We start from the raw sequence: 23,578 nt of genomic DNA, 5'->3' as shown, positions 1-23,578 counted from the left end.
ATTTTTCTTCACAGATGGTGACATTAAAATCTATCCTAAACAACGGCTCTATACTGTGAGTTTGCCTCCTGAAGGTTATGTTCCCGGTGAGCCAGAACCCAACTGTACAAGTTCTGAGAACATTGCCAGTGCTGATGACACAGAAGGTAGAAAATCTAGTGGGAGGGAAGGCGACTGTCTTTACAGATAAATTATTATTTTCTACATTACAAATTAACATTTAAATTTATGATGAGAGGTATAGGTAAGTATATATCATATAATCCACACATGGTATACTGTTACATATTTTACAACTATTAAAATTATTATAAAATCTTATAATAAATAATACTTGGGGAACTTAACACTGGAATATAATAATAGCCACATTTGTTAGTGCATTAAAAGAAGTCTAAAATTAAATATATCAAAATATTAATAGTGGGCTGGAAAGGCAGCTCAGTGGTAAGAGTGCTTGCCTGGCATGCATGAGGCCCTAGGTTCGAATCCTCAGCAGCACATAAGCAGAAAAAGCTGGAAGTGGCGCTGTTGCTCAAGTGGTAGAGTACTAGCTTTGAGCTGAAGAGCTGAGGGACAGTGCCCAGGCCCAGAGTTCAGGCCCCATGACCGACACACACACACACACACACACACACACACACACACACAAATATATATATTTATATATATATATTAGTATAACTTCTTTTTGTTTAGTAGTTTTTGTTGGATTTTAAGTTTTCAAAATTTTTGAAAAGTTCATAATCAAGAAATAACTTATTTTCTATCTCGTGGGAAAATATTGATCTATTGTAATTGTTTGTTGTTATGCACCTAATAGAGGACCATGACTGGTCAAATTACTCAGTACAGTTAAGTGGGTTTTTTTGGGGGTGGGGGGGATCTGGTCGTGGGGCCTGAACTCTGGGTCTGGGCGCTGTCTCTCAGCTCTTCAGCTCAAGGCTAGCGTTCTACCACTTGAGCCACAGCGCCACTTCCGGCTTTTTTCTTTTTGCTTATGTGGTGCTGAGGAATCAAACCCAGGGCCTCAGGCATGCAAGGCAAGTGCTCTACCACTGAGCCACCTTCCCAGCCCCACAGTTAAGTGTTGAGATAGAAGCGCTCATGTTGCATGTAATATTTTTACCTTAAAAGCAAAATGCTATTTTTCCCTTTAAATTTGCCATTTGAAACTTCTTTTAGTGGAATTTACTAAAGATTTTCCTTGGGTGAGTTTTAGGCAAGTATAAACTAACAAAGTTTATACTGTAAGCCTTAAATGCATTTGAATATCATGAAAATGTGGTTTTCTAATCTACAGGTCCTTCTGGCTTGCTCATTAAAGGACCACAAACCATAAAACCAATGGTTTTAATTTAGTTATCCCACTTAGTGAGATAGCAAAGGAATAATGTATTCATATGATCATTAAAGAGCATAGATAACTGAAAAGTTTAAGTGTATCCTTATGAAGACACTTCGGTGCATATACTTTATTGTGTATTTATGGACTTGAGAAAATGGGTTGGATTGTTTACACAGTTACAAAGTTGGCTATCTTTGATGCATCCGTGTATATGATTATTGAACTCATGGGCCTTTGTATATAGCCAGTTTACTCACCTAGAAGTAAGTATGCAGTTGACTTAGGTACTGTTATGTAACTGGCTCCCTGTGCTGTTATACTTAGTTGACTTTCATTCATATGCCATTGTATGCAAGTTGCCTATCATTCATAAGCTGTTGTGTAGGTAGCTTTCATGTATCATTTCACACACTTAACTGATGTACATGCTGTTATGCACAGCTGACCTTCATTCAGGTGCTGTGATACACAGTTGGCTCTCACATGTCACTATGTACATTTAAATCATTCTCTTGCTCTTGTGCACAGTTATTCATACGATGTTGCATATGGTTGGTTCTCATTCATGTACTTTTTAAAAATTAGACACTGAATATTTATTATAGCTGTCATGTATAATTCATTAAACTTTTTATATTTATTATCATTGTTATTATTATTAAGTAGCTGTACAAAGGGATTACAAGTTCATAAGTCAGGTTATAAGTATAGTGCTTTTCAGCCAATGTCACCCTTCATTTTCTCTCTGCCATCCCTACTGTCAAGCTACATAGTTTATTTTTTTATATAATGGCTATATTTGCTTACCCCTCTTCCCTTCATTCTTGTTCCTCCTTTTTGTCCTCTCCTATAAAACATGTTTCTTCTTCTTGGTATTTGTTTTGATAGACAATAGGTTAGTTGTTTAGAGGAGCTAAGCCTTTTAATTTCTCTCCTATTTGCTGTGTCCTTGGGACTCTCTCCAGAATCATTCTTGTTTGTTTTTTTTTTTGGGGGGGGGTCCAGTCATGGGGCCTGAACTCTGGGCCTGGGTTCTGTCCCTCAGTTCTTCAGCTCAAGGCTAGCCCTCTACCACTTGAGCCACAGCGCCACTTCTGGCTTTTTTCTTTTTGCTTATGTAGTGCTAAGGAATCGAACCCAGGGCCTCAGGCATGCAAGGCATGCGCTCTACCACTGAGCCACCTTCCCAGCCCCTCATTCTTGTATTTTTATATGCAGGTTGTCACACAGGTTGTTATGAGTACAACACAAGACACAACTATGTACAGAGAACAAAACTAAGCACCAACTGTGTTCAATAGCATGTAAAACAATTGCATACAAATGAGTGCCAACTTATATGAATGATTCTGATACACTATTAGGTATATCCTCCTTTAGTCAGTTTGTGTGTAAATGCATTGAGACCTGTATATGTTATCATGCATAATTAGGTCTAACTATGAGAGAAAACATATGAGAGAAAACATGCTATTTGTCTATGAGTCTTGTTTACTTCATTTAACATTTGTTCTAGTTCCATTCAATTCCCTTGCAAATGACATAATTATTCTGATAAGTATGATTAAATTTTGTCCATGCATCATATTTTCTTGATCCACTTATCTGAGCTGTTTCCATAACTTGGCTGTTGTGAATAATACAGCAGTGAACATGGACATACAAGTGTCTTTACCGTATCCTGACTTGTAATTTTCTTGGTAGATAACCATGAGTGGTATCACTGGATCATAAATTAGTTCAAAGTTTTGTTCTTTGAGAAGTCTCCAACTCACCTTCCAGAGTGTTTGTACTAGTTTACATTCCCACCAACAGTTTAATAGGTTCCTGTTACCCCATGTCCATGCCAGCATTTATTGTTTAAATTCTTGATGCTGGCCAATCTTACTGGAGTGAGATGGAATCTCAATGGTGTGTGTGTGTGTGTGTGTGTGTGTGCGTGTGTGTGTGTGTGTGTGTGTGTGTGTGTGTGTGTGTGCGCATTCTGATCCTGGGGCTTGAACTTGGGGCCTAGGGGCTTTTTCTGAGCTTTTTTGCTCAAGGCTAATGCTCTACCACTTGGGCCATAGCTTCATGTCTGGCTTATTTTGAAGATATTTTCTGTGCCCCTGGGACTCTTCAGAATGATTCATGTAAGCTGGCATTCACTGGTATGCAATTGGTTTACTTGCTATTGTACACAGTTTTGTTATCTCTACATAGTTGGTATTTGGTCTTGCCCTGTTGTCCTCATGACAACCTGTATGAAGACTTTACTTGGTTGTGAACAAACAACTCTTCCCGAGCTAACAATTTTTGAGATTATAGTTGAGTGAAATTCTTAAGGGATTGGTGCCAAGTAGACTTTGTCCTACAAAGCTTGTTTCTTGAGGATTATGTGTCCCTAGAACCTCACATTTGGGCTGAGAACTTTATATGTCTGCTTTGAATGCATCTCTAAATGTTTTGATTTGCTTTTTTTAAAGTTATCTGTTTATTTAACTGAGTATCCATTATAAATCCTAGGTAGCCAGTCATTTAAGGGCATTTAAAATGCACTTGTGAAAAAGATAGAATTGCTTCTCTTTACTCCAGTTGCTTGTATCTATTTTTCAAAGTGAAGGAACATTCAGATTCCTCAGCTGCAAACGTGAGGCTGGAGAGGAACGGTATGCTGCAGTGACTCCTACTCCTCGTGTCTGGGGTCACAGGGTCTCAAGGGGTCTATAGAAGTCCATGAAAGGATGAGGCAGGCCCAGAATCCAGTTCTTTCTAACCACCTCCAAGAGTCAGATGGGAATCAGAGCAAGGCACATTTAAGGGAGAGAAGGAGTTTCTGAATATTTTCAGTTGCAATTTTAGGTAAAGGACATGAAGACTAAAAATGGAAAAAAAGAAAAGGTCATGTTACCTCACCTTTTCAAAGCAACACTTAAAGTCCTGGACTTTGATTTTAAATTTCAGGACCAACTAACTCATGGGACAGTAGCTTCTGGAAGGCTGTAAGAGGCAAAGTCTGACTCATTCCTGCTTTTGTTGCCCCATGTACTTCTCTGCCAACTACGTCCCACAAGGTTGTTCTCAGGGCTCTGCTCAGTACTATTCTGCAAGCACCAGTAATGTTGGTGGCTCATACCAACTACTTGGCCTCCACCATCTGGCAAGACAACAGGTGTAGCATTTATATTTATGTTTGGATGCCTTATGGTGCTCACGATGCTGATCCTTCAGCTCCTTTATGCCTAAGGAAGCCATCTGTGAGTCCCTGGGCTGGGCCACTAGCACTTTCTTTAGTTCCGTCAGTCCTGAGGTCATTAGTTTGAGACTGTGTCATTTACCCATTTCCCTTTGTGCCTGGCCCAGCACCTTTTGAGAAGTTAGGATTCAATGCTTATTAACTGAATCAAGTAATTTGTTACAGGGCCTGTGTCTAATTGTGATAAAGACAGTTCTATACTCAGGAGCTCCAAGTAGAAACCATAAGTAGTCATCCAACCCACTCTGCATCCTGTTTCACTTGGGGGGGGGGCAATATTTAGATATAATTGACCCAAACCAGATTACAGTTTCTTTTAGGAAGAGTAGGAAAAGGGAATGGTGTTGTTAAACGTAAATTTCTCTATAAAAAAGGCATCATTAAGCTGGGTGCTGGTGGCTCATGCCTGTAATCCTAGTTACTCAGGAGGCCATGCCTGTAATCCTAGTTACTCAGGAGGCCGAGATCTAAGGATTATGGTTCAAAGCCAGCTCGGGCAGGAAAGTCCGTGAGACTCTTATCTACAATAAACTACCATAAAACCCAAAGTGGCACTGTGGCTCAAATGGTAGAGTTCTCGCCTTGAGCTGAAGAGCTGAAGGACAGCGCCCAGGCCCAGAGTACAAGCCTCACGACCAACAACAACAAAAAAAAGGCATGTGGGATTTGTTCCAGGCTCTCCTCACCGGGCTATGGGTAAAATTATGGTAGAATAATGGGTAAGAAGAGATTCTTCCTCTCCACTGGGCACCACCCTTCCTCTTGTCGTTGGGTTGTGTGTTATCCGGCAGAGGTACTTCTTTGTTCTGTCTTAGCAGATCCGTAGGATGCCGTGTGTCAATTTATATAATCTATTTCAGTGATATTAAAATTCTTCTGGTGCAGCTGGGATTATAATGTTTATTCTCAGAATGTACTGAATCACAGTCATTTCTGAGATGAACAGAGTACAAAATTGTAGGACTTCAGGTGATGTCTGGTAGAGACACTCAACAGGTAAGGGCTACTGACTAGAGGGTACACATCCTTCCTGGGGCTGGAAAGCTAGTCCTTCAACAGCTGGACAAGACACAGGTCTACCTGGTTAGTTTCTAGAAGAAGATATCCATCCAGGACTCCAACATGCCCTTTCTCTAGGTTTCTACCAATTTATATGTCTTTGAGATGTCTGTTTCCTATTACAGTCTACCTGAGATGGTAACTGGTTCAGGAAAACACAAATCCCTTAGTTCATTAGCTTTTATAGGTGCTTGCTTTATATCATGTCAGACATATGTCTATATCATTATATCTCCTAAAAATATTGTCTGAAATGTTATTTCTATGTTTATGGGGGTTTTTTGCAGATTAAGTAAAGACATAGAGAATGTTTAGTGTTTTGATTTGCTTGTTTTTCTTTGCCAGAACTGTCTGTTAAAATCTTAATTCTGGCACTGTGGCTCACATCTGTAATGCTATCTACTCAGAAGGCTGAGATCTGAGAATTATGGTTTGAAGCCAGCCTAGACAGAAGAGTCTGTGAGACCCTTATTTCCAAATAACCTTTCCCCTCCAAAAAAAAAAAAAAAAATAGCAACAACAACAACAAAAAAATCCAGAAGTAGAGCTGTGGCTGAAAAGGTAGAACACTAGGTAAGGTACAGTGCCCAGGCCTGGAGTTCAAGTCCCAGTTCCCGGTACACATGCACGTGCACACATGTGCACATATACCTACACATACATAGATACTACAATCTTATTCTTCACACACTGTACAGTCACTGGTGTTCACATAAAATTCAGGTGAAATACCCCTATGGAGTTTTAGTGCTAGAAAAACATCTGGATCTGTATACATTTGAACTGTATACTGCTTTTCTTGAGTAAGATATGTGTTACTCTTTTTATTAGTATACATATTGGAGAAGTCTTATTCTTGATGCCTTTGTGGTTTAGCTGCCAGAAAGCTCAGCTTTGTTTCTTATTGTTTTCATTCAATTGCAGTTCTTTTTATTAGGTTTTTCATACCTCTCATTCCTTTTAGAATAAATCCTTAAAACATGTTTTCTGGACTACATCAAAACCATTTGGGGAAGTAAACATAGTAATCATGGTTCAACAACTAGTCCCTATATTAAAGGCCTTTTGAGGTTTGTGTTAGGCAGTTTGCTTAGGCTCTATGGTAGGAGGATGACAAATAGATCCTTTCCTTATCCTCATTAGGATGATTCATGTGCAGACTACTGTGGTGGGATGAGGAGGTATCTAGAGAGGAAGAAGTGTTTTAGGCCTGAGGAGGGAGACCGGGCATGCCTGTATGCTAGAGAAATCACAGGGCATAGAAGAAAGTGATCTGCAAATACTAATCAGCCAACAGGCAGAAATAGAACATACGTTTGAGAATGGCAAGCAACATTTGTTCCCATGGTAGAGAATGGGTTAGTTGGTAGGATGGATGAGCAGGTAGTCAAGGTAATTTCAAGGCAGTTTCAAGATCTTTGGTCAGAAGCCTGGACTTGTTGTGTGTTATGAGGAGCCCTGCTCAATATGCTTGCTAGTCCAAGAACAGCAGGATCATATGTGTGGTCCAGACATGATCAGGTGAGGCAGTGGAGATGGAGATGGAGATTGGAGGAATAGATGTGGTCCAGATGTGATCAGGAGAGGCAGTGGATGAGGAGATGCAGATGTTTTCCAGATAGAAGCTGTCAGGCCTGACAATATCCTGCCAGGGTGAGGGGAGGATAGGTTTGGTAGCCCCAGGTTTCTAGGAAAGATGCCAAAAGCTGCCATGCGTTTCCCTGTGTGAATGGGCAGGCAGATAGCTCTAACCTTGAGGCAGAAGTCCTCATGGGAGGTGACAGTGTTTGAATTTATCTTTCACGTGTGTATTTTTGGAGGTCAGTTTCTTTTCCTCATGCCAATTCCTCTGCCTTGCATTTGTTAAACACATGAATAGCCAAACCAAAAATTCAGCTTGCAACAGATAGCAACAAGCCTTGATGCTCCCTCTGTCTCCTTAGAAACAGAGTTGTAACTATGGTCTTTGATTTTCATTCTAGCTCTCCAGTGAACCTCAGGCAACTGTAGAACCTGATGTCTTGCATGTGAATTATTGAAAATGCTAGTCATCTTGATTCTAAGGTTTAGACTGTATTCACCTGGTTTGCAATGCACCTATCAGGGCTACCACTTTCTGCACTTTAATCTCCTTTTCCCAATTAAAGTAAATATTCTTATTAGCTACCTCTTCTCTTTCCCTTTTCTTATTTCAAATATCTTTCTCTCTTATTAGCAGGCACACGTCATTTGAAAGAAAGGGAAGTGAGGCATATTTGTCAGGTGGTGGGTCTCCATCATAGCAGTGGCTTCAGTCAGCTAATACAAAGGGCACAAACCCTGTCTGTGGCGGGCCAGACTAAGTCCTAAACCCTCTACAAAGAAATCCTACATTTACAAATTACACCCAAACTGGAATCTGTTGTTTTAAACTGGAATCTTCGTTGTTTTAAACTCCAAAATAATCAAGTCTTTAGGAATGAGACTCTTCCTTTTCTACATGCTCTCTGATCTTTGGTACTTTTTTCCCTAACATGAAAAGCATTTTTGTTCTTCTGGATCACAAAAGTGCTAATTAAAGGAAGTCAAGCATTGTAGAAGATGCACTCTACCATTTGAGTCATACTTCCAGTCCAAGTGAAACTTTGGAGGAGACATCTATGAAAATCTCTCCCTGTGCCTATTATGTATTCACATACAGCATTTGTGAAAACTGCACATATTGGTTGTCTTATACATTACATTGGGCTCTTTTGTGCAAGTTTTTCTTTACAGTATATGTCAGTATATCATTTCTCAAAAATAATTGGGTCATGGAAGTGGCGCTGTAGCTCAAGTGGTAGAACGCTCGCCTTGAACTGAAGAGCTGAGGGACAGCGCCCAGGCCCAGAGTTCATGCCCCACGACCGACAAAAAAAAAAAAATAATAATTGGGTCACCAGGCACTGGTAACTCACACCTGTCATCCTAGCTATTCAAGAAGCTGATATGTAAGGATTGACGTTTGAAGGCAGCCTAGGCAGGAAAGTCTGTGAGACTCTTATCTACAATTAAACACCAAAAAAGCTGGAATTGATGATGTAGCTCAAGTGTAGAACACTAGCTTTGAATGAAAAGTTCAGGGACAGCACCCAGGCCCTGAATTCAGGTCCCAGGACCAGCATGTGTGCGTGCGTGCGCGCACGCGCGCGCACACACACACACACACACACGATGATGATGATGATGATGATGATGATGGTGATGATGATGATGACGATGACTACAGTAATCATAATAATAAAATCTGGCCAGGCATCACACTTGTAATCCCAGCCATTCAGAGGCAAAGGTAGGAGACCTGTGGTCTCCACTGGTTTGAGCAAAAAGCACAAGACTGTATCTGAAAAATAACTAAAGCAAAGAGGCCTGGAGGTGTGGCATGAGCTGTAGAGTGCCTGCCTAGTAATAAGAATGAGAGAGAGAGAGAAGAGAGAGGAGAGGAGAGAGAGGGGAGAGGAGAGAATAAAGTCTATTTGAAGAACAACTTCGGGATATGAGGGCGATCTGGCTGTGACATCTGTCACCCCCTTGATAGCCAGGGTTGATGTGGCTGATCCGGCTGGCTAGGCAGGTGTGTCCTTCCTTTCTCACTGCTCCTCCCTCCTGAAGCTGCATGCTTGGTCAAAGAGGACAATCACCCCAGATAGAAGACAATCAGTCTTCAGTCAAGTGTATACAAGTAGCTGTGCTCCCCTGCTAGAACCTCCAAACACGCTATCAAGAACAACTTCATTCATATCAGCTGATATATGTCTGATCAGCTTCTGAATGTAATTTCATAGAGGTAGACATAGGTTCCCAGATTTCAAGATGTATTAACAAAGGGTCTTTCAGATAGCTCTCCCAATTCATATGCCTAGGCAAGTTTAGCCTTTTTTTATTTTAGTGAATTGTTTGGATACATATCTCTTAATTTTTATATGAGAAAATTGTTCATCAAGAAAAGTCTATAAAAAAAAAAGAAAAGAAAAGTCTATAGAAGCCTGGCATCTGTGATTGACAGATTTAACTCTGAGGAAACTTAAAATCTCTTTATGACAAAGGAAACTATAAACAAATTTGAAAAACAGTGGAATCAAACAGTAAATATTTGCACAGTACATGATATTGTAAGTCAATAAGGAAAAAAACCTGTTAACCATTAGAATGAGCCAGACTAAAGTAGGATCAAGTAGGAGCCACTGTGATATTAAATGTGTAACACATCCTTCTATAGTGCTTTATTTTTATGCATTTCACATGAAAATTGAATATATTTTGATAGAAAAAAGAAGTAAATATTGATCCTTTTTAAAAAAAATCACTTATTGTTTTAAGTCACCTATTATCTGCTAGTTTTTCTCATTGTATTTAGAAATTATCTTTACAGATTTGTTTGCTTTTTCCTGTATCTTTTTCTCCACGCTTCCTTCTTTCTAGAACAAGCTTTTCCACAGCTGTGCTCTTAGCATTTGGGGCTAGACAGTCTGTCCAGCAGGACTTTATTTCTCATTCAGTTGATGCAGAATCACATTCCAGTTGATGACACACAATGCTGAGTTACCACAGAGGTAGGATTGAGCCAGGCCCAGACAAGGCCTGGCCAGAGTGGAGGAATCTCATACCATTTCCTCATTCACTTTGTAAGAAAGGCTCCATTATCTTTAGTAATAACAGTGTTGCCAGTCTATAAATTGGCAGCACCTTATAATTAGTATCTTAAGTAACTATATTTCCATATGATTTTTTTCAGTGCTAATCTCTTGAGTATTTCTGGATGGTGCTGACCTTTTTTTATTATTGTGACATATTTTTGAGCCATTTGTAGATACCAAGTATCTTGGTCATCTTGAGTCTCCTGTCTCCATGTCTGCCATTTCAGCAGCAACAAAATAACTCCAAGAGGTACGGCTAGTTCTTTACTGTTGCAGTAGGCACTTGGGCAGAAGCAGGGCGCTCCTCCTGTATGGGTTTTGTAGTTGAGAAGGCCCTCTAGCTCCAACATCACTATGTCTGTAGGGTGCCTGCCTGTCTGTATCATGCTGAGGGGTGAGCCTGACACCAATGTGGATGCACAAACCAGCTGTGCTGTGACAGCCACTTCCCTTCATGGTGGTCACTGCTCTTGGAGAATTGGGAAAGCTATGAGTAAGCCATTCCCTTTTTTAAAATTCTATTTTTGAGCATATCACAAGGATCCTGGTCAGACTCTCTGGACACTCCAATGTATTTCGTGTTCACCCTCATGCCCATCAAGCTTTCCTTCCCAGGGAATGCACATCCCTCCTTCCATTCTGTTTCCTTGTTTTTTACAGTTATAAATTATACCTAATGTCAAAATATTTTAATACAGCATCTATCCATAACTACATACATATTGTTGTGGTTCTGGCTATTCTGCTCCCAGCAGTGTAACCACTTGTGATGGAGTAACCCCATACAGCAACCTGGAACTGTGGTAGCATAGGAGACAGTGTCCCCTCACCCACATTAACCTTCAGCAGTGAGCACAACAGGCCCTCTGGGATAGGGGCAAAGAGAATTGACCTACACCCCCTCCAGCCTCAAAGAATGTCTAGACACTGAAATAGAACTGCTTGTGACTTTCTTGGCCTCTGAATAGCTTCCAGGCCTGTGTCCCTTTCCTGTGAGGCTATCTGGTCAGTGGTTAGGATTCATTATCTCTGCTTCTGTTACTCCATATCTCTTCTACTACCATTGTTTAGACACTGGAGCAGCTCGCTCAGACCGCTGTGCCTCCCTCAGACCCCTATGCTCCCTCCTGCCATTCACAATTGCTGCTGAATTAGCCCTTCAACCTAGCTCTGTTGCTGCTCAATAGAGGCTTAGCGGTTCTTTTCCACTAGGCCCTATGACCTCAGCTGAGAGCCCATTGTGGCTTTCTAAGACTCAGTGCGTCATCTGTACCCTTCTTGGTAGACTTGCCTCCTTCACTCCTGCCAATCCCACTCTGCACTTTCTGCTTCCAGGGCCTCTCCTTGGGCACCAACCTTATCTAGTTTGGCTCCCCTCCAGCTCCCCTGTGGAGCTATCATTTTCCCAAGTCAACTCTCTTCACCCAGCCTCCCTGCAACAAGGATACTCCTTCTCCTGTGTTGTTTGTTTCTCTTCTCCAGGCCTCAGTGTCCTTGTCTACCTAATGGAGCAATAATCCTGAGCTAACAGAGTTGCACATTTTTGGTGCCAGTCAAATGTGCAAATGTGAGCATAGGCAACTCTTCATCTCTGAGGTGCTCTGGCCTAGGGCCTGCTGCTACTACATCCTTGTTCAACATGTGGAAAACTGACTTAAATGATTATTAATATAAATAGCCTCTGAAGTAGGTGTTAGTTCTCTCTCAGCTCATAATCACAAAGATATTGACTACATTGCTTTGTCTTTGTGTCCAGATTAGCAGCAGAGTCACTGACTTGAAGTTATTTGTATGGAAACTGTTGTGTTATGATTCCAGTAGTCAGCACCAGTGGAAGCGGATGTTGACATTTGGGTTTGGGAAGCATGAACTAAATGCAGTGTTCTTGTATGTTTTTGCTAAGATTCACCCAACCTTTGTGTTCTTTGACAGAATCAGGTTTCATTATAATACAGACAGTGTTTTAGATCTTGACACTGTCTTGGTCACTGTTCAGCTTTTTAGCTTTGCTGAAGACAGCCTGAGCCATGGCTAAAGTGGTCTTAGAGGCTGCTGCACATGGACAGCTCAGTGTCCAACTATTGAACTATTAAGAAGTCAGGTTTCTTTTACCAAGTACAGTCAAGTCCAGTGGAGGCTGAGCTGGCCTGGGCCACACTTTTTTTTTTTTTGGTCAGTCTGGGGCTTGAACTCTGGGCCTGAGCACTGTCCCTCAGCTCTTCAGCTCAAGGCTAGCGCTCTACCACTCGAACTACAGCGCCACTTCCGGCTTTATGGTGTTTTTTTTTTTATTGGAGATAAGAGTTTCATGGACTTTCCTGCCGAGGCTGGCTTTGAACTGCGATCCTCAGATCTCAGCCTCCTGAGTAGCTAGGATTACAGGCATCAGCCACCGGTGCCTGGCTGGGCCACACTTTTATATATCACACTTGCTCAGGGTCTGGCAGTGATTTGTTCTTACTGTGGTTCTTAATTGTGCTGATGTATTGGTGTATGGCAGAACGCTGAATTTGTATAAAGCCTGTCTTTTCCCACAGGGAGGTAGCTGTGAGGGAGGCTGCAGAGGGAGACAACCCCTTAGATAACTCATCCTGCAGTTTCTCATCTATCTCCAAAGTGAAATAAATGCTAGATCTACTTTTGTATTTGTATCTTGGCATCTTGTTGACATTCACATCTGATACCAGGATGCTTACTGCAGGATGCTTACTGCTGCAAGCACAACATTGTTTGATGAAAGACAGTGGATCCCGAAATTCAAATGCTTATTTTTAAATAACTTGCCTGTGGATGCTATAGTTTTTATTCTATCTAGAAAAGAATGGGGAATGGAAAGGGAGGAGGGGGGAAAGGACAATTTGTTATGATTGCCACCTATTTTCCTAAATTATAGTTACTTATTCCAAAGCATTGCTGGCAAATATTCATAAGATAGTGTATTTGAGAACTATATGTTAATAAACCTTTACACTATGTTTAGTTTTCATTGAGTGTTACAATAGTAGAATGTTTTATGAGTACTTTTACTTTTGGTTGTTTATTCAACTAACTTATTAATATTTATTCAACTAATAGAACTTCCAGAACTGAGTAAAGAAAGGTAAGTTAAAAAAATAATATACAGATTTCCTAAAGCTAAAGAGAGACACAGGTATGGAAAGATTGTTGTAGAAACTGTCATCATAGAAGACAGACCCATAGGAGGCCAGCAGATGCTAAGGAAGCACAGGGAGAACAAACATCATCAGGGAAGAATAACAGCAGTGCTGGATGACTCAAAACCCCTGGCCTTCTCTGTGCCACCATTTGACAACCCTGGGACTGAGTAGATTTTGAGTCAACATTTCAACATGAAAGTTATGCTTTCAGGTCAAAAAGGAATATAGTACTTCTCAATTTCAGAACCTTCCACACACATGACCTCCCTTGGATCTGGGGTCATCATGCTTCTCGGAGTACAGAATTGCTAGTGATTTAAGTCAAGATTCATCCTGTGGAAAGGTGTGGGGAAAATGAGAAAAAGGTGCATCTTGTATACCTTCTGGGTTTGTCATCTACATAATGAAGTTTGAGAGCTGGAAAATTTGCTAAATTCCCTTCTAATTTTAAGATGTGGTAAATTTAGATTTATTTTTAATTAATTGTACTATAAAATAATACTAGGAAAGAAGACTACTATAGTTTCAGCTGGACATAGGGATGTTTCTCAGTGGTAGAACATTTGCTTCACTGGTTCTCCTCCCAGTATCATGATCAAACTAAACAAAAACAGGCAAAGCTGGTGGTAGTGTTCATTTGCCTATAATCCCAGTACTTGGGAGCTTGAGGCAAGAGGGTTGACAGTTTAAGCTTGAGTGTGTGTGTGTGTCTTTGTGTGTCTGTGTATCTCTCTGTCTATGAAAGATAATGTTAGCTGGAGGACCATATTGAATCTTTCTCAGCAATGATGCTGTGATGTTAAAATAACTGACTCAAGGCCAGAAGTCACATGCTTACAACCAGATTAGATGATGATGATGATAATAATAAGTATAAGTATTTTCTCAGTAGAATATCTTCCTAGGGAGATTAGAATAAATGAGAGTGAGGAGCTGAACAGAAAAGCCTGTAACCAAAGCAGACTGGAGGAGTAAATGATAGGCTCAGACCTTCATCCTGCAGGTGCTGTTGGTAGCAATCTGGATAACAGAAGATTCAAGAAGTTATGAGTCTCAGAAGACAGGATCCACAGGCCTCCTTATGTGTTCTGTCTCCTAGCAGATACCAGAAGCAAGGAGACACCCAGTAATGATGAGTGCCTCTCGGCACACCTAGAATTCTAAAGGCTTAGAGTGAGTGGCCTCTTGTGCTCCAGGAATGTCATCTGACCTCAGCTGTTGAGGAAGAGCCTACTCCTGAGACTCACATTTGGTGAAACAGAAAGATTTATGTGTTCGTTCCTAGGCCCGTCCATTCTCTGAGAATACAAGGACATTAATTTAGTTACTGAATTTTGATTTTCATGAAATGTGTACAAAATTTTTTAACACTATCTGTGCTTTATTCTTATGAATTACCCATGAAATATTGGAAGGAAAAAACACTGATATGGGGAAAATATGTGCATTTATGATCTATGTGGACACAGTACTGAAACAGGACTCGTTCATGAGGACTCATGTACTCTGAAATAGGAAAATGGAAGTTTGAGAGCTTCAAATGTAAACTCCACTGCATTAGTTTTCAGTTTTTAAAGTATTCATACTCTATCAGGAAATACTACTGTTAGCCCAGTGCCAGTGGCTCACGCCTGTAATCCTAGCTACTCAGGAGGCTAAGATCTGAGGATTGTGGTTAGAAGCCAACCCCCGAAGAAAAGTCTGTGAGACTCTTCAATAACCACCAAAAGCCAGAAGTGGAGCTGTGACTCAAGTGGTAGATCACTATCCTTGGACAAAAAAAAATAAAAGCTCAGAGCCAGTGTGAAAGCCCTGCATTCAAGCGTCAAGACTGGCAAAAGAAGGAAAAGGAAAAAGGGAGAGGGAAAGGGAACCAGTTTACAGTGGAAAGGATTTTTCACTCACTGTGTTCTGAGGGCCTTACAGTCTACTTCCACCAGATGTCTCCCTTGCCCACCTTGGTTTAGGGTTGTTGGCTTCTAATAATCTTGGGACTCACTTTGTCCTGTTGGTGTAGGACTGACTGTGAGGCCTAGATTAACTCACTGACAGCTCAAGGAATGCCAGTTAGACTCAAAGGGACCTAATATTCCTATCCAAAGTCTCACTAATAAATTTAATTGTTAAAGAGTATAACGTTCAGTTTTGAGATTACCAGCATGTAACTGAAAATACATTTAAACCAGTAGGCTTATATGGACCATATATTACTGCCACTTTGGGCTCCAAAGAGAAAATATACAAATTTTTGTTTCTGACAGAGTGCAAGAAGTTGTCGTCTTTGCTACATGTAAAACCCAGGCTCTTTATTGAGAGCCTTGTATGTCAGATGTTGGAAACACAAACTGTTTCTAATAAATTCCTTACTCCAGAAGAGCTAGCAGATCAGCACTTAGGAAAAACTATGATTAAGTATATGGGTAATGGGAGTATGAAGAATGGACTTTGAAGAGTTTGGGCTTGAAATTTGATGTGATGCCCAGCAGATAAAGAAACAAGTGGCTAGTGAACAGGAGGAATGACTTGGTTATAAGAGAGAACAAAGGCTTATGAAAGGTCTGATGTGTTTGGGGTTAAACTTTTGTGTACTTTTGTGTAAATTTTCTTGTTCATTAGATATGGAGCCCAAGTAAAGAGCTGTATTCTGCACATTTACAAAAAAATAATCTGGACTGGGAAGGTGGCTCAGTGGTAGAGTGCTTGCCTTGCATGCCTGAGGCCCTGGGTTCTATTCCTCAGCACCACATAAGCAAAAAAAAAAAAAAAAAAGCCAGAAGTAGCACTGTGGCTCAAGTGGTAGAGCATTAGCCTTGAGCTGAAGAGCTGAGGGACAGTGCCCAGACCCAGAGTTCAGGCCCCACGACTGGACCCCCCCAAAAAAAATCTGTGGCTGAGAAGGTGGCACAGTGGTAGAGTGCTTGCCTTGCATGCATGAGACCCTGGGTTCGATTCCTCAGTACCACAAAAGCAGAAAAAGCCGGAAGTGGCACTGTGGCTCAAGTGGTAGAGCGCTAGCCTTGAGCTGAAGTGCTGAGGGACAGTGCCCAGGCCCAATGACTGACAAAAGTAATAATCATATTAAAAATAATAATGTGCATATATGTATAGACATTGCATAAGAGACATGGACTACAGGGTTTTGCTGGACATATTATTTAATATGAAAGAAGAAACTATGGATCTCGATATGGTCTGAATACTATATATTAGTATTAATGTACTGGGTTTTTTTTGTTGTTGTTTTTTGGTCAGTCGTGGGGCTTGAACTCTGGGCTTGGGCGCTATCCCTGCGCTCTTCAGCTCAAGACTGCTCTCTACCGCTTGAGCCACAGCGCCACTTCTGGTTTTCGAGTGGTTTATTGGAGATAAGAGTCTCATGGACTTTCCTGCCTGGGCTGGCTTTGAACCATGAGCCTCAGCTCTCAGTCTCCTGAGTAGCTAGGATGACAGGCATGAGCCACCGGCGCCAAGCTAATGTACTGTTTTTTGAAAGAAATATTCAATCGTGTCTGAGTAGATTAATTAAAAAGTCTTCAAATAGCATTAAGATATCGTTATAGTTAGGAAACAAATAGAATTTTTTCCTTGTGGAAATAATTTCTAAGCACCTGGCTCCCATAGATAATATAGTCAGCAGCCAAATATGTAGGACAGTAACTAGTATCATACATTACACAAAAATTAGACAATGGGACATAATAGTCAAGTAGTAAGCTTTTTTGGCTTATTTCACATTAATAATTATTTGCCTATGTATATTCCCAAGAACAAGACAAAAAAATTCAGCTTGTTAGTCTAACATCTAGTATAAGGAACATGCTAGGATACACTTTATCCTTGTGGTGTCTGCTGTGGCCCTCGAAGCACTAGAAAAACTAAACCTTACCTGTTTTTCTTCTTGACTAATTGGATCATTGGCAAATCATTCAGCTGCAGGAAGGACTCAGGAATGTCTGCCCTAGGGAGTAGGAGGGAAAGTGCCTCCACTTTTCATCCCAATCAAGACTGCTGACTTGGTGGATACTTCAAACCAGCCTGTGTCAGGTATTGCCCAATGAATCAGTAAGCCTTGGCCTCAGGCCAAAAGCGTTGCATGACTGAACCTCTCAAGATCACTGTAAGGGCCTACAGTGGCTCTTCCCACTTCTCAGTTGGGGAACTAAAGCTGGTATTGGAACCTTGGGACCTTACTGCAACTCAGTGTCACTTGTTCTGGTCTGCATGTGAACCATTCTTTCTCCCTGTCTTTCACACTTTTGGCACTGTCCACTTTGAACATTAAATTACCTGGTCACCCTGTGTCTCTCCCTATGGCCAGGCAGATAAAGAAGTATCTGACAGTAATTAACCTTGGGTGATTATAAATGAGTAGAGCTTAGAGTTAAGGGGTGGAGTGGTATGGGCTGGTGGGACAGTGCTATTAGGAGTTAGAAGGTAGATGACTAAGCACTGTGGGGAAAGGTTTAGAAGGGAATTGTAGACATTTAGTGTACTAGCCAGGCTAAGGAGAGACAAAGCTGAAATCCTGACAAGAAAGAGGAGGTGGAGACCATATAACAACCATTTGAGTTTTTCTCTAAGTCACTGAGAAAAAGGTTTTATTTTTTCTTTCTGCTTCTGTTTCTTTCCCTCCTTCCTTATAGCCAGTCATCCATCCTTCAAAACCCAATTGAGAACTTAACCTCACTGAATGGTGAAAAAAATTAGAAGCCTAACAGGGAAGAAATAGTCGCTGAAGTACTTTGAGGCTGGTGAGCTAAGGAATCATGTTAGAATAGAGGGGCGAATGATAGTGAAGAGGGAAGGTAGGATACCAGAGACAGATAGATACAGAGACAGTTTATATATATATATATATAGAGAGAGAGAGAGAGAGAGACAGACAGACAGACAGACAGACAGACAGACAGACAGACAGACAGAGACAGGGAGAGGGAGAGAGAGAGGGAGAGAGGGAGAGGGGGGAAATAGAAAAAAAAATAAAAGGACAAAGGGAGAGAAGAATAGGAAACAAGCTACATCTTGGGAGGCCTGCCAGTAGGTTCAGGTTCTACCAATTGAGGCTAGCCAGGTTTGCAGGCATCAGAAGCCTGAACCATATGACACATTACTTCTATTAAGAAGCTTGAGCTTCTCTGGATTCTTTTGGTGTTCTGGCTTCAGGACACAGCAGTAGCTGTGGTGAGTATGGTGGCCATACTCACCATAGGAGATGAGGCTGAGTGAACAAGACTTCCTGGTTTCCTTCTCTAAGGCCTCAGCAAGGGGGGCATTGGTGGTAACAGCAAAGTGGTTGAAAAGGACAAAGGAAATTAATCTTCTTTTCTTGACTTCCATATTCCTTCAGTGGAGTCTGGGTGCATGATTGCCTCTTAGCAGAAAAGTGCTAGATCTCTAGAATAAAAAAACAAGTCCACTGCCAGGTACTGGTGGCTCACACCTATAATCCTAGCTACTCAGGAGACTGAGAGCCGAAGATTACAGTTCAGAGCCAGCCTGGGCAGGAAAGTCCATGAGACTCTTGTCTACAATTAACTTTCAGAAAACCAGAAGTGGCACTGTGGCTCAAGTGGTGGAGTGCTGGCCTTGGGTTTGAAAAAGCTTAGGAAGAGTGCCCTGAGTTCAAGCCCCAGGACCCTGTTGGGATTGGGGGGGAAGGTCCACAGTGATGACTACCTAGTTATTTAACTCTTTACTGACAATAAACATTCCTGTGTTTAGCACACCAAGGGTATTGGGTAGAGGTTTTGTTTTCCTTACAGTAATAAGTGTGACCAACCAAGTGGTGAAGTGGTAAGAGACAACATACATACAGACCCCAGTCAGCAATGTCCTATCCAGAATTTTGGAGGGGGTGGAAGGAGCTTCTGGCCCAGGAATAGTGCCCACCCTCTCAGGAGTCCACATCTGGGTGCAGCTGGGAAAGGATAATGTGAGAAGAGCTAGATTAAAATGGTTGCCCATTAGCCAGACGCCAGTGGCTCACGCCTGTCATCCTAGCTACTCAGGAGGCTGAGATCTGAGGATCACGGTTCAAAGCCAGCCCGGGCAGGAAAGTCTGTGAGACTCTTATCTCCAATAAACCACTCGAAAACCAGAAGTGGCACTGTGACTCAAGTGGTAGAGCACTCACCTTGAGCTGAAGAGCTGAGGGACAGCGCCCAAGCCCAGAGTTCAAGCCCCACTACTGACCAAAAAATAAAAATTAAAAAAAGGTTGCCCATCATGGCTGTTGTTGGGTATCTGTCCCCCATACTGTCCCCATGCTAGCCAAAGCCAGAGAAAGCTGCAGGGCTAAATGAATTCTTTCTGAGACATCTTATCATTGCTGTCTACTATGGTTAAGGAGCATTTAGATATCCTAGTCAAGGTTCTTGTTACACTCCTATAGCCCCTCTGGAGCTGTTGCCAGACCCTTGAACAGTGTCGACTATGTATCATCCCTCCACTGTAAGTTCAAGAGGAGTAATTCATAGATACCCAACAGAGCCCCAGTCAAGGACATGGAGCATTGTTGGTCCCCATCACTGTATAGGAGATACCCTTGTTTGTCCTGGCCCTGGGTAGCATTCAGTGTCACTCTCATTGTGTATGGATGTGTTCCCTGTTCCAGTCCTAAGTAGATCACTCTCACTGTTGAGGGGCTAGGTGTTCTGTCCTAGCCCTAGTTGTTATGGTAGGCACTCATGTTCCTTATCCTGGTCCTGGTGGTATGATGGGTCACTCTTGTTGTATAAGCCATGTCATCATCTGCCCTGGTCTTAGGTGGTACAGTGGGTCACTCACTGCACAGAGCCATTTCCTCATGTGTCCTGGGCCTAGGTAGCATGGTGGGTTATTCATGATGTGTAGGTCATATCCTTGTTAGTTCTGGTCTTGGGTGACACGGTGGGTCACTCTTTCTGTACAAGGCCATGCTTTTTGGTTCTAGGCAGCCTGGTAGTTCTTGTCATCCTCTAGGCTATGGTTGTGGACTCCAAGTCAATATTTACTCATCAAGAACTATCATTATATCACTGAGGCAAGCCTTTCTTGAAGAATGGAAATTGAATCTGTAATCTACAATGTAATCTACAAAATGAAGACTTGTTTCAGTTTATTTTATCCTCTTTACTGCTCTGCCTTAAAACAGATTTTGTGTATTTGTATACTTGATTCTTTTCAGCATCATTCTCATGTTCGTGCTCAGTACAAAATGAATATTTTTATCACTTTGTCAGTGTAGAAAGAGAAATGCAGTCTGTTAGCCTAGAAATAATATCATCTTACTTCAACCTGTGAATTATAATGGAATCGCTATTTGGAACCACATGTTTCCTAGTTGCATTTTTCATCTTGCAAGATGAGTATTTCTGAGATCTTCTTTGTTAATGAGTAAGTGTAATTTGCCACTTATGTGTGTGTGAGTAAATTTTGTGGTTTGAACATTGAGCAGTTTTAGTTAGGATTTATAAAACTTTCTAAAACTTTTTATATTTAAAATGGAGAAAAGTATCACTCTTGAAAACTCTCATGCAAAAATTTTAAATTCTATGAAATAGTATTTCCTTCAAGATAGTAAAGATTTTCAGTAGATTTTTATGCTGTTAAACAAATTACATATTTTAGTGTATGATTAACTTCACAGGTTCTATCTATGAAGTATAAACATACAAATAGATCCATCAGCTACAACAAAACCTTAGGGAAGGACAGTTTATAGCAAAAATTCCTAAGTATATTTGCAGTCAGAGGCATGGCATGGCATGGTTTGCAGACATCAGGGACAGTGACCAGTGTGGTCCTGTGGAGGCCATCAGTTTTCTCTATGCAGAGCAGTGTGGAGATCTCAGGGCAAGGGGTTTATAGAGGGCATTCATTATTTATATGTGCTTCTACTTGATTGGTGAAATTCTATTAGGTGACTAAAGTTTTATATTGTAGACAGACTACAGGTAGGTCTTAGTTAAAAATAGTAAAAATAGATTTTATTCTGTAGATGCTCAGAGTCGGGGAAAGAGCTAAAATCTCAGATTTTACCCAAGTGACTAGGGTTTTACAAGAAGATGGAGGAGGGACTGACCAAGGTACTCAGAGTGGGAGATGAGGAATGGGAAGGTATGGGCCTGTATCGGTGTGGAAACTCCCTCTGCCTGACAGGCCTTCTGAAATAGAAGTTAGGCCCTTACCCTACCATGGTACTGGGAGATGGGCCCATCCTTCGTGGTTACAATTCAAAGGAAGGGCTCAGACTTGGAGAACAATCCTCAGTCATTTCTAAGGGACAGGAATAAGGTACATTGGTGAACCCAGCTTCAACAGAGGCTTGAGAGATGAACTTGTCACCTTGTGTAGACTGGATAGAGAGTATTTTCTTTTGACAGCAGACCATATCTCGATAGTAACTGAGAAGAGCTCAGGAATGAGTCCTCAGGCAGCAGTCACCATAAAGGGAGATGGGCAGTACTTTGCACAGTTATCCTATGACACTAGAGTAGTGGAGACACTAGAGTAAGCCCAACTGTATGTTCAGCATGTTTTACTAGAAGATGTGAGAGAATCAGAAGGCAGGGGGACCGGCTCTGGATAAACACAAACAGAAAAGGAGGCGGTAACACTGCTCAATAGGAAATGTACTCATTAGCTTACTCATGGAACTGTAACCGCTGTTACTGTTGTTTTTTTTTTTTTTACAAAAAAAATTTAAAAAAAAAAAAAAAACAGAAACAAAATCTATTCTCTGAGACTGCTGAGAAGACAACAGTTGGTCTTCCTGGGACAAAGCCAAGGTCTCTTCTCACTGTAGCTACAACTGACAATGCTGATCCACAATTAGCAGACATTTCCAGTCTGTCATTACTTTTAAAAAAAGAAATATGATACTGACTTTGCCTTCAAGGCCTGTAGTGAAAACAAATATAATGTATTATATATTATATAATGTATTATAATTTCTTTTTGTCTAAGATTAGAGTCCTGCTGACCCACATCCCAAGTCCTCTGGGTACCTTCTGTCCCAGTTGGTCTGAATTGGCCATATTCATTGCCCAGAGCTGGGACAATGGACTGGAAGTTTGTTATAGCTTTTGACTGAGCAAACTTTACTTGGCTTTGGATATGCTTCCAAAATGATACAGTATTTAACTATGTGGTAGGATGTATTTCTTGATGGATGGAACTGATATCTTTCTAAACCTTACCATTTGACCTGGTCCTGAGTTTCCCACTGGCATCATACAGGGATGATCCTCCTATGGCCTTCTCCCAATCCTGCCACAATGCCCAGCACAGCAGACTCTGGGCACATATGGCTCTTACACCTGTATTTTAGTTGAATAAAGTAAAATCTAACATTTGGTCTCTATGTCACTGGAACCACACACATATATATCTGTCCCAGTGACTGCAACATTGAAAAAGGACAGCACTGACTTGTTGGTTTCAGGACAGAGGAAGACAGAGCTGCATTGAAGTGTGGCAACAAAGTGCAGCAGATGCATCGATGTGAATGTGATGGGCAGGACCAGTGGGTTAACTCCCAAGGAGGGACTGTCACTAAGGCATGTAGGGAACAGAAGTTAGCATGGTAATCAGAGAAATGCTCCGCATAGGCCACACACAGCCAGTGACAGCAGTTGAATGCTTGCACTGGGCCTGAGGACTACAGGAGCACTATTACTTCGCAGGAGTGCTTCCTGGGGAGGCAGGGAAGGCTGCTAAACCCAGCCACGCTTGGGTCTGGCAAGTCATATAGACATCAGCCATGATGTCAGCATGCATCATTTCCTTCATTGTCAGATGTTTATCATGTCCTCTCACCTACAGCATCTGTGCTCTTAGAAAACTGATTGCTGAGCTTCAGTGCCTATTGCAAAGAGTACTTGGTATTGTTTTACTTTTTTAGGACACTGGCTACCCAGGAGACAAGCCTGTGTGACCTAGTCACTCTGTTTTTAAGGAAACAGAAAAGGATTGTAGAAAATACTTTTGTTGTTATTGGTCATGGGGTTTGAACTCTGGGCCTTCAGCTCAAGGTGAGCACTCTACCACTTGCACCACAGTGCCACTTCTGGTCTTCTGGTGATTAATTGGAGATAAGAGTCTCATGGGTCTTTCCTGCCTAGGACAGCTTTGAACCAGGATC

At 41.4% G+C, this 23,578-nt stretch overlaps 1 protein-coding gene across 2 annotated transcripts in view; it reads left to right on the top strand.

The window, feature by feature from the left end:
- The window catches only part of Erich1 (glutamate rich 1), a 60,719-nt gene that overhangs the window by 23,667 nt on the left and 13,474 nt on the right, over positions 1–23,578 (top strand). For both annotated transcript variants that reach the window (XM_042689875.1, XM_042689874.1), the window contains exon 3: positions 15–146. In XM_042689875.1, the coding sequence (XP_042545809.1) occupies positions 15–146 (132 nt within the window). The remainder of the gene's footprint in view (positions 1–14; positions 147–23,578) is intronic.

Source organism: Dipodomys spectabilis, unplaced genomic scaffold, assembly GCF_019054845.1.
Source record: "Dipodomys spectabilis isolate Male_0828 unplaced genomic scaffold, ASM1905484v1 ptg000128l, whole genome shotgun sequence".
Classification (NCBI taxonomy): domain Eukaryota; kingdom Metazoa; phylum Chordata; class Mammalia; order Rodentia; family Heteromyidae; genus Dipodomys; species Dipodomys spectabilis.
Note: the sequence above shows the minus strand (reverse complement) of the source record. Positions and strands in the feature narration are given on the sequence as shown.